The following is a 12,676-nucleotide window of genomic DNA, read 5'->3' as shown; positions in this document are numbered from 1 at the left end:
TCTTAGCTTCCGTATACGAATTGCCCCAGTCCTGAAAATACTTCAGGCGCAAACTTTGTTTGCTTACACTTGGATAAAGGATTAAACCAAGTATATAATTTCTTGGTATCTTTAATTTATTCATTGCAGAGGCATTGCATTGATCTCTGGTCATTTCAGGATTGATTATTTATTTTCACACGTGAAATTCGTTTATATTTTTGGAAAGAGAACCAATAAATAAATAGTGCATCAAAAAAAGGTCCAGTATCAAAGGACAGTAAAGGAAATTCCAAGTAACACAGTACACATAAAGTCAAGTGGCACGAAGGTTGCTTCACTACAGTTAATCTGCTAATGTCTCTTAAAATCACTGCTAAGGGATTAACGGTAGAGAACAGTAATTACATGATAAAAGGTAGAATGCCAGTGATGTTTTGATCCATGAAAAATGCTAAGGTGGTCTGACTATTTCATCCACCTTGGTCAGTGGGAAGGTCAAGTGCACTTGTTATTTCTGTAATTCATCTTTTAGCCACATCTCTGTTCCATTTATGCATGCAAGCATTCTCAAATTTTATTGAGTTCCAGATTGTTTCCAATATCTGGTTTTTACTTTCCACCTTGATAACCTGATTTGATGAAAATATTTTGTTTAACTGGTTAAAACCTCTGCTATCATAATGCTGTTTGATCGCGTTTTACCATCATATAAATCCAAAATGTTCTTCACTCTCACAAACATGCTAGCTGCTTACATAAGACATCCCCCCCCCCCAAAAAGCAGCCTTTGTGTATATTGAGTGTTAATATTAAAAAAAAAAATGTTTTCAGCATATTAGAATAACACAAAACATTTAGAATACTCTAAATGTTTAATGTTTATATTAAATTTAATGTTAAATGTTTATTAAAACTAAAGTAATAAGATTAATTGAATCAGCAGTTTAATTTTACATGGCTTTCATATTGAAAATTTCATTTCCAAATGCAAGGATATTCTATTTATTACTAACTTTCTTCTAAATTATGTGCATTTCTTACAGAAGCATAGATATATATGTCATTTAGTAAAAGTCAAATTTCAGCAGTTTCAGTCTAGATTGAATGGAAAATATGTTGCTAAACATCTGAAGAATTATAGAGAGAGCTTTAAAATGGGTAAAATCCAGGTAAGTTAAAGAAATTTTCATTTGCAAATTTGAGATTTGATCAAAAATTTATTATTATGATGGTATTCCACGGTTTAACCACTCTCCATGCAAAGAAACCACTCCTCATCCTCTTGCTCACAGTTTCCTTTCGTAACCTCGAGGAATGGCTCCTTGTCCTCGCTCCTTCCCTCTGTTTCCACTAAGCGAAAGAACTCCCCAATGTCTACCCTGTAACTACCTCTCAACAGTTTAAAAGTCTCAATCATATTACCTCTCCTTCTTTTATCTACCAAACTGCAATCCACATTCTCTCAGCTTGTCTTCATACCATCTTTGTTAACTGCCTCTGTATACCCTTTCCATTAATTTATCTCCTTCAAATCATGGGGACCAAATTATTATTATTATTATTATCATTTGTCACCTCCAGGAAGTCCAAGGACTCATCGAGAGAGGGCATCTACCAACTCTGTCTCTCAACCACTCACAATCCACCAACTGACCCCAACTACACTAATGCCTTCTATTGCGGACCACCACCACTAGTATTTCCACAGACAATCACAAACATCCATGCCCATGGCAAAATTCGAACCCGCATCCTTTTGGCTGGGGGAGCAGGTATGCTAACCACTCGGCCAGCCGTATTCCAAGTGTGGTCTGATCAGGGCTTTAAACAATGGAATGACAACTCTTTTCTCTATGCAAGTCAGTATCCTCAGTATTGCAGCAATCCTCAATGTTACTTATCCCTGATATCCACCAACCTTACCATGAATGGATTTCCTCGAAGACTCGTCCACAAGATACTTTTCTCTGAATCCCGACAAAGACAACAAGATGATGTACGTTATATTTCTACCATCGTCATTCCATACTTAGGGACAGTTTCCAATAAGATTGCTAGACTCCTTAGACCACATAAAATAAGAGTGGCCTTTAAACCCACAGAAACGATTAGACAATTCTTAAGATCTCCAAAAGATAGCCATCCTTTCTCCAAATATGCTGGAGTTTATAACATACCATGCTCATGCGGCTTGAATTACATCGGCCAAACTTCAAGGAGCCGTGAAATTAGGCAAAAAGAACACATAGGTGACGTCAATAATAACAGAGAAGAAAAATTGGGGTTAGCTTTTCATTTCTCAAGAATGAACCATACCATAGAGTGGGATAGAAGTCCTCACTCCTTACATGGAGGAGGACTTCTGCTCCCGAATTTTTAAGGAGGCCACCACAGTTGCCTGCTGTATACAAAACCTTAACAGGAACCAAGGACTAATCTTGCCCGTGATCTGGAAGACCCTTATCAGATCCTTCAACTCGCCAGAACTGAATTATAGTGCCAACTATAGAACGTTTCTAAATAACAACAAGTGATATCATCCACGCTCTATGAATGTATTGTTCGCGCTCTGTTCTTTGTTTAAGATAATTGGAATCGGTTGATTATAGTTTGTAACAGTTTTTTACTTTTTAGTGCCGTACATCAGTTATGTACCCTGAAGATGCCAACAGACTTAGTTGGTGAAACTAGTTGGTATAACTTAGTTGTTTATTATATGCACTTGATCAATATAATCCCAATAAAAGTCTTTCCAGAGCTTTTTGTTCAAGAAAATTAAACGTTTTTTTAACATTTATTTATTTTTTTATCACTAGAGGTAAGGCTAGGGAAAAGGATCAATTAACTACATAGATTTAGTTTACCGGTATACAGGGCATGAGTATGTAGCTTGGTTCCTTATACACTTGTATTCTTCCGATGATGACCTCGATAATACAGGGGTTCGAAACGTCGAGTTTTATTTTCTTAGTAATTAATAAAATAATCTGTTGAACATGTGTTTTTTTTTTTTTTTTTTTTTTTTTTTTTTGTGTCCCTAAATTTACAAATATGAGTAATGTAAGCTTGCTCCACCTTTGCAACAAGTTGCCTGGTGTTGTACTACGTTACCCCAGTCCTGAAGACACTTTCAGGTGCAAACTTTGTTTGTTCACACTTGGATAAAGGATTAAATTAAATTTATTATAGTCTAACCAAGTGAAAAATAAACTTTCAACATCTTTCTCTAAATCCAGAATAATTTAATAAAAAAAGGTGGCACACCTTTTGGCAACTCCTATACGTAGAGATGACCTTGCTATTGCTTTTCTGTTATCTCCACATCTGGGCCCGGCTCCCACTGAAGAGAGGTATATGAGAGGCTCTGCTTGGGGTAGGTTTTTGCCTGTCTCTGAGTAGGGCCACTGCTGAGATTATGGCTCTGTCTGGTGGTGGGGTGAGCCTACCACTGGGTAGAGCCAATGCTGAGAAGTTCTTCTTGGTGAAGGGGTGGGGCTGTCACTGAGTGAAACAACGCTGAGTTGGGCGATCTTTTGGGATCGTCTAATTTTTAGAGAGGTCTTTACTTAAATACACCTCAATAAAGGTCGAAACTAGTCTGGGTAGTGGCCTTTCCCTTAATGCATAACATTATACGTATCCACAAGGAGATGTGTTTTGCATTATGGGAGATACTTAGATAGGAGTGATATAAACTTGCTCCCCCTTTGCAACGAGTTGCCTGGTGTTGTACTGCCTTACACCAGTCCTGAAGATATTTTCAGGTGCAAACTTTGTTTGCTCACACTTGGATAAAGGATTAAACTAAATTTATTATATTATTATTATTATTATCATCATGGGCAACTCCAAGGAATCCCTAGACTCATTAAGGGAGGCCCTAAACATCATGTCAAGAACAACTATTCAACATCCACACAGTATCTATCATATTTGCCTTGAACTTATTCACAGTCATGGAACCCACAACAGACCGGCAACTTATTCCACTCATTCACCACTCTCCAAGTAAAAAACTAGTTCTAACACCCTTGCTAACCACACTCTTGCCCAGTTTCCATGGTTGGCCCCTAGTCCTCCCACCACCAGTCCTGTTCTGAAAAATATCCTCTGAATTAATCTTATAGAAACCCTTCAGTAATTTGAATGTCTCAATCTTATCACCCCTTTTCTGCCTATCAACCAATTTCTGCAACCCACAAATCTTCGACCTGTTCTCATAAGGTTCATTCCATAGACTTGCTATCATCTTGGTCACTCGCCTCTGGATTCTCCCACCTCCATTCCATCAAGAAGAAACCCTGGCGCCCAGATCTGGGCACAGTAGTCAAGATGGGATCTTATCAAGGCTCGATACAGAGGGACAATAACTTGCTTGCTTGTCTCTGCTCATCAAAGTATTCTTCAGTAACCAAGTGATTTGATGAGCTGATTTAGCCACTTTTGCAATGTTCCCCCTAAACTTCAACTCACTATCCACCAACACCCCCAAATCCCTGGTCTCGTCAATCTCCTGGAGTACAGTTCCAGCAATGTGATATACTGCTGCTAATCTTTTCACCCCAAAATGCATAACCTTACACTCTGCCACATTAAATTGACATCCGTTCTCCTTAGCCCAGTCCTTCAATCTATCCAAATCATCCTGCAAAATTTTGACATGTGCATTCACTATTGCTCTACCCAATTTGCATCATCAGCAAACAAATTAATAGTTCCTCTCAGATCTTTTACTGTATCGTCAATGAACAAATTATATTTGCGTCGACAAAAGCTAGAAAATATACTTTGAAGTAATTTTGAATATTATTATTAGTTTGTATTATGTAGATGTTGGTAGTTTTTAAATAAATATTACTTTTGTTATCATTTAAACAAATTGATCCTAAACCATGGAGACTGTATAGCAATGCATTGTCCTTAACCTGAGCGACAGGTAGGGGGCCCGCTTCGGGATGTGGAGGTCATGGTTTAATCATCACTCTGATGAAATTTTTCCTCTCTTTAATACTTAGTAATGTAATATCACATGGCTCGTTCTACTTTTGAATTTGTTGGTATTCCACCTTGTTAAAAACTATTCCTATGTAGCCACTGAAGATAGTCTGTTATTTTTAGACTGAAATATTTGGCAAATATTAAAATAATCTTGTGTTTACGTGTCTATAATTCTTAATAAAAAGGTCAAACAGTACAGGTCCCAGTACTGTGCTCTGTGGGAACTCACTTGTAACCTTCTGCATTCTTGATATTCACAATTCTCTGATACCTATCAGATTGCCAATTATGAATCCGGTTCACTAACCTGACATCTAAACCCATGTGCTGCAACTTAAATATCAGCTTATCATGTGGTATTCTGTCAAATGCCTTTGTAAAATAAAAAAAAAATCTCTCATTAACCGCTGTTATCACTTTATTATAAAAGGCAATCATATTACTAAAGCAAGAGCATCCCTTAATGAATACATGTTGATGCTCACAGATAACATTACCCTCATCTGCCCATTGCTTTATATGGTCCCTCACTAATTACTCCAAAATTTTAACAACTATTGATGAAACATAAACTGGTCTATAATTTGACACTTCCAGTCTGCTGCCGCCCTTATGCAGTGGCTATCTTGTCTATTTTCCAGTTCCTTGGATACCTTTCCCTTTGCCTGACTTTCATTGAAAAGCCATGTCAATGGAGCTGTCATTTCTTTAGCACATACTCTCAAAACCCATGGTGAAATTCCATCCAGTCCCACTGTTTTAATGACATTCAGTACTCAGTATTTGAAACGCACTCTCCTTTTATACTTCTAAACCATGAAACCCGCCTTATTCCTCTAGTATTAAAACCTACTTCTCCAGGATGAAATATTCCAATAAAGTGTTCAATGAACAACTCCACTCTGACACTCTGTCATTCTGTTTCCTATTTTTATCCATCATTCTTCCGCAATCATTTCTCCTCTACTGGCAATATAGCTTAAAAATTCCTTAGGATTTTCTTTGGATCTCAGGGCCAATCTCTTCTCATATATCAGTTTTGTCTTCTTTACCATATTAGTCAAAATCTCCTGGCTTGAGTCTTGTATTCTTCCTGCATCTGGTCTCCACTCTTCTCCTTATATCTCTTCCATAACCTTTATACCTGCAGTTCCTGTTTGTTATTGTTTATCCATCCACTTTACACCAAATTCTGTTCTCTTTTTCACTTGTAGTATACAGCTTGCTATTGTTGCTAATAAATATTTCTTCACAATTTCTCAAGCCCTAATGATATCTTGTCCTTCCAATTTCTCCCTCCATGGAACTCCCCCAAGTTGATATCTAAGACTATTGTAATCACCTGCTTTATAATTCCACATAAATTCCTTTCTCTTTGATACTCCTGCATGTCTATTCACCTTCCAAGTCAAAACCACATGGTCACTCTCTCTCCAAATTGGGGGGGGGCGGGGAGAAGAGATGCCATCTCAGTAATAATCAGTTCTTCTGATGCTATGACCAAATTCAAGACTCTTGAACCTCATGTTCCTTCTGCTACCTGTTGTGTTAGACATTTCTTCCTCAAGAATTCTAGAAATTCCATTCCCTTATTATTACATGCATTTTCCTCTTCCAAATTTATAATACTGTAGTTAAAATCTCCATTAACAATCATTCTTTTTTGCACTTGCCAAATTCATTTGCTTAAACATCTCCTGCTCCTCACCCCTCTATGCTCCCTGGCTTGTAGCTACACCCCACTAAATATTCTGTCCTGCCCAGCTCTATCTCACACTATATGCTTTCAAAACCATTAGTGGTATTGCCCACCAAATCCTCCACTCTAAGAGGACATAAGTCATCACTTATCATAAGCAGTACTCCACCACTGTGTTTTTCCTTCCTAACCTGTTGAAAAATGCTGTACCCTGCTACTTCTATTCCTGTTAGTATATCATCTTCCATCAATCACGTCTCAGAGATCCCAATAATCTTCAGTGCCACCAGTTCATCTCCTTTATTCTGGATACTCCTGGCATTAGTATAAAGAATAAAAATGTCACTGTTTCTATACCTGTCATTATCTCCTCCAGACTCTGCTGGATTTAGCATCATCCGATGTATTCCTCCTCCTACCACCCTGATAATTCTCTACTCAGCTCTGCATTATCATACTTGGGCAACACACTATCTTCCCTCTCTGAATCTTCTTCCATACAACCTCAAGCATGAACTTCAGATCTCTTACCACCTGATTCACACTGACTCTCAAGTCATTTGTGCCCACCATCACAATCATCTCATCCACCCTTTCACCCTGCTTAATTGTCATTTGTATCATTCCTCCAGGCAAAAACTCCTCAGGCATTCTATCTTGCACACCATGGATCATCATCTCCGTACATCTACCACTCTGTTCCTTCCTTGCTCACTTTCATCCCTCACTCTCTCTCATCTAACACTTTTTTTTTTTTTCTCTCTCTACTAACCTGTTATCCTGGCATCTCTCAATCCCTGGTTCCAGCCCCCCCCTTTCTCATTCCTTCTCTTCTATTACTCCCATAACTCTTTCATTGCTACTCTGATTCGCTTTGCATTCATCATTTCCAGTCGCTTAATCTCTTCTTACGCTTCTCAGATTATTCTCGAGACATTCCACCTCTTCCTCTTTCAGATATGAAAGAGGAAAAGGTGGAATGTCTTGGGATATGAACATTGTTTGAATATATTTGAACAGTAATGAAAATTCTTTCCATGTAAATTTCTCTTACTTGTCATTTATTGTGATTGTATGCTCATGAATGCTCTTATTATAACAATTGATTATTATTAGTATTATTATCATCATAATTTTTTTGTATGTACTGTTCTTATGCGAGTTAAAACTAATGGAAATTATCAAAATGCAGGTAATTCCCAAGCAACGGAATAAGGAACTCAAAAGCGAAATAAATTCTTTAAGAATCCAAATGGAACATGAAATCCAAAAAGAGCGCATAAAGGAAATACAATTTGATGGAATCCCCAGGGCAAGGAAAGAAAACTTAATATCCATAGTACAGACATTAGTTACATCCATGGGAATCAAAGTTGAAACTACTGATATCACCTCTGCTCACCGAGGAATACAGTACAATAAAAAGCAGCCTCCTCCAGTTATTGCCTGTTTCTCCCGCAAACGTTTGAGAGATCGCATTTTGGGAGCGAGCAAAAGTAAAAGATTAACAACTGCAGCACTCAACCACAAGCAACATTCAACTCCAATTTATATATCTGAACACTGGACCCCATACTTCAGATATCTTCTGTACCAAACTAGGAAAACAAAAAGAGAAAAAAATTACAAGTTTTTGTGGACTAAAGACTCACAGATATTCTTGAGAAAAGATAAGCATACTGAAAAATATCTGATTTCAAATGATGCTGATCTTACTAATTTGCCAGTATAGCTGTTATAACATAGTTCTGGAAAGGTAATATCTAATTTTATAAAGTAAGAAACTAACAATATACCGAATAGAAACAATTTTATTTATCATCATCATCATTGCATGAGAGTCACACCACAATAACAAAACTTAGCATTAATAGCTGTGAATAAGCACTCTATTTTAGATAGCTAAAATTAATATTATTATTATTACTATTATGTGCTATCTCCATGGAGTCTGGAAACTCATTGTGAGAAACCTAAACTACACATTATACACACAAAACCAATCAAACCTCTTCTTAAACTCGTTCACTGTCACGAAATTCACAAGTAATTCTGGCAATCCATACCACTCTTCTTGCAATTTTTTTCAATATATGACTACTTGTCATATATTGAAAAATTTCCTTTTCATCGATTTTATAAATCCCCTTGAATATCTTAAAAGTTTCTATCATTTCCCCTCTTTTCCACCTGTCAACCAAACTTTGTAACCCACAAACCTTCAAATTATCCTCATAGGGAGCATTCCACAGACATGTCATCAACTTAGTCACATATCAATGAATATTCTATACCACCTCCTGGTACCTCAGAAACCCAGGTGACCAAACCTGTGCATAGTAGTCAAGATATGGATGTCATAGCCTTATAAAGAGGGATAATAACTTCTCTGTCTTTACTTATTAACATGTTTTTCAACATCAAAGTACTCCTTTTTTAGCAGTTTTATCAACTTTTGCAATGTGCCCTCTATTCTATTCAATTATCAAACAACTGAATATTCCCTCTTAAATCTTTCCCTATATCATTGATATACAAATTAGTGGTTCTAGTATAGAATCCTGAGTAACTCCACTAGTCACCCTAGATTCCACTCCACCTTATACTACTCTCTGGTGTTTGTCTGCCGCCACCCCTCCCATCCATGCCACTATATCCATTCTCATTTGCTTAGACTTTTGTAATAGTTTTCCATTTATTTGGTGTTCTGTCAAATGCCTTTACAAAGCCCAGCAATATCATGGTGTGGCCATTTCCTTTATCCAATTCTGCTATCACATATATTATAAAATGTAAATAAATTACTAAGATAGGCCCCACCCTTTACAGAGCTGTTCTGCCCACTATAGAGTATTGCATCCCTATCCACCCAGTGTTGGTTTTACCTCAAATCAACTTTTCCAATACCCTCTCAACCACTGCTGATATATTAATTTTTCTGTAGTTTGCTGCCTTTGTCTTGGAGCCACATTTATGCAGTGTAACTATCTTACCCTCTTTCCACTACCCTGGAATCATGCCATAGCTGAGACTTAATTTGATATACATCAATCACATCAGCAACTGCAGAAATTTTCACCTGGATAATACACCTTTCAAAAATGATCACTCAGCAACTCAACAATTTCTTTTGCTTCTGTCACCTTCCTACCATGAGCATCGTTTAAAGTCATCCTATCATAGTTATTTTTCCTCTTACTTGTTACATAACAAAAAAAACTGTTTTGATTTACTTTGACCTGCTTAGCTAATTTTCTCTTAGAATCTGATATGTTTTTCTTACCAAACTAATTGCTTTATATCTCTATATCTCTATTCATTCAATTAATTCCAACTTGGGTTTATCTTCCTGACCTTGAGTATGCTGTTTGATACTGCTTCTCTCAATCAATTTCTGACCACTTCTCAAGCACTACTGATATTCTTTCTTTGTAGTTTCTCAAGCTACAAAGAAAGAATGTTCATATGAATATTCATACTCTCTCAAACCCCCCTTTGTTCCATGTAACCATCACTTAGCAACTGTATAATTCCACTTCCATCTTGCCATGCCACATTTCCTCCTTCCAATCCATGTTCCTATAGTTAAAGTCTCCCATATGATTGTTCGGCCTGCACTCATCATGCTAATCTGCTAATATATGGTATTTACATCTTCCTGTTGATCCCCTAGTTTATAGCCGCACTGAACAACATCTTATTTGTCATATTGGCCTCTATGTCACACCAGACCACCTCAAATGAACCTTCTCCCTCAGACCTAAATTCCTCTTTAACTTCTAATTTTGTTAGTTGTAAATCAGTTATCATCTGCATTACCCCACTTCTTGTCATATTCCCTCCCTCTCTCCTCCCTGAAAATATAGTAACCTTTGCATTCTATCCATAGTCATGTAACTATATCATTTTCTGTCAATCAGGTCTCACTGATGCCTATGATTCTTGGCCAAGTTGAGCTGACCAATGCCAAAAACTCCTCTCCCTTATTCCTGATACTTTTTGCATTCGTGTACATGCATTTAAACACCCCTTTGTACTCTCTCAATTATCCTTGTGTAATGTCATTACCAACCCATTTAAATTGGAACCAGCAAAATTGCATTCAGCATTGCATAATCATTTCTCTCATTCATCACAGCAGTAGCAGACATGCTTGATTGCATCCTCCCTAATATTCTCTAGTTTCCCTTGTTTTGCACTTCCAGACTCTCTCTAAACAGCACTTTCTCCAAACATTTAACTCCAGAACTATTCAATGTAATCCATCAGGCATATATAAGTCGTCCATCAAATTCACTTCCTACATCAATAAACTGCACATCATTTCTCCTGCACAATCTTCTCATTAGCAATCATGTCCCTTCTCAACTCTGTCCTATCCTGTCATACCATATATACCATTACATTCTGTGTCTATAAAAACAAGTATAGTATAATCAGTACAGTTATTATGTGACCTCCATGGAATTCCAGGCCTTATTGAAGAAGAGCATTTTACACCACTCACACTATACCATCTGCCATTCACTAATACAAAATATAATCCATATTATCCACTAATATGCTATATAATCCACTGTCTATTTTGTATATGCATTTTATAGCGAGTGCTCCACAAACCTGTCACTAGTTTGGTCACTCACATCTGAATACTCTCCACATTTTGTCTGCCAATGTTTTGTTTTTTTTTTCTTCTTAATTGCATTTGTTCTTTGGAAAATTTGCTTGAATATTGGGTGAAAAATCCATGTTTCTGGGAGAAAAGCCTGTTTCTTCTGTAACAATGACTCACTTTCAATTGATAAAAGTTTATATAAACATTTCTTTCTGATCATGATGAGAATAAAACTCAGGTCTTTGTCCCATTGCATTGTTCGTTTTCTGACTGCATTTTGGATGTGCTGAGAAGCCTGATAAATATGTATAATTAAATACTAAGTATTTCAGATAGTCATACATGTACCAGTTTAATGCCAGTGATATTATCCTCATTAATATAACAGTTCTGCATTTTGTTATCAACAAGCAGATATTCTCTAAGAAGGATGAGAAAAAGAAGCTATTTGGCCACATCTGGCAACCCATATCACTCCTTTACCATGCTTCAAACAAAAAATTTACTCTTTTTCTAATCACTCTTGCACATCTGCCAGGATTGATCCCTTGTTCTTGTCTACTGAGCCATGTCTTGAAAGATTTCTTTTGCATCATCTGTGTAAAACTCCTTTATTAATATATGTTTCTATCATATCCCATGGTTTCCATATATCAGCTAAAGTGTGTCTGTCCTTATAGGGAGTGCTCCACAAACCAATCACTAGTTTAGTTACTCATTTTTGAATACTCTCCACATCTTTAGGAACATCAAACAAAGAATAATGAAATTATTAGTCAAATGTTTATAAAAAATGGCTACAACAACAACAAAAAACATTTCACAAGATCCTCCACAATAATATCATTAAAAGCAAAAAAGATGCCATAGCCATACCATGCATTATGAGAATATATATTTAAAAAAAAAAAAAAAATAGAACTCTACATAAATGCAATATTATAGCAACCATCAAGCTTACTGCAAAATTAAGAAGTATACTCAGCTCATCCAAAAACATTTTTTCCAACTTTTGCTACATGTCTTCTGAATTTCTCCCCCCCCCCCCCACCTTTACTCCTAAATCTTGGTTTATCAATTTCTTGCAGTCCAATAACTCCATCTATATAATACACAGCCTCTAGTTTTTTCATTGCAAAGTTCACAACTTGACACTTTGATATGTTGAATTGAGAGCCATAATCCTTGCCCAAACTGCCTGTATAGATCGTCATGCAGAATCTCCAGATCATCTTTATTAAACGTTTATTAGGTATTGCTTTCTCTCGTTTAGAACCATCAACAAATAATTGATTATATTTCTCAAATCATTCTTAATATTGTAATATCACCTGCCTTTTCTTTTATTTCACTTCATCATATACTGTACTCTTATGTTCTGT

General features: G+C 36.6%; 1 protein-coding gene across 2 annotated transcripts in view; it reads left to right on the top strand.

The window, feature by feature from the left end:
• LOC150106122 (uncharacterized) overlaps positions 1-10,114 on the top strand; it is a 273,819-nt gene extending 263,705 nt beyond the window's left edge. For both annotated transcript variants that reach the window (XM_090394494.1, XM_090394493.1), the window contains 2 exons: positions 1,026-1,151; positions 7,872-10,114. In XM_090394494.1, coding sequence (XP_090250620.1) covers positions 1,026-1,151; positions 7,872-8,411 — 666 coding nt within the window. In that variant the 3' untranslated portion in view covers positions 8,412-10,114. The remainder of the gene's footprint in view (positions 1-1,025; positions 1,152-7,871) is intronic.
• Positions 10,115-12,676: the final 2,562 nt, after the last annotated feature.

The sequence above is a fragment of the Typopeltis vanoorti genome, chromosome 6 (genome assembly GCF_054136105.1).
Source record: "Typopeltis vanoorti isolate ZY-2024b chromosome 6, IOZ_Tvanoo_1.0, whole genome shotgun sequence".
NCBI classification, from domain to species: Eukaryota; Metazoa; Arthropoda; class Arachnida; order Uropygi; family Thelyphonidae; genus Typopeltis; species Typopeltis vanoorti.
The sequence above is the reverse complement of the archived record's forward strand: the minus strand, read 5'-3'. Positions and strand labels throughout refer to the sequence as shown.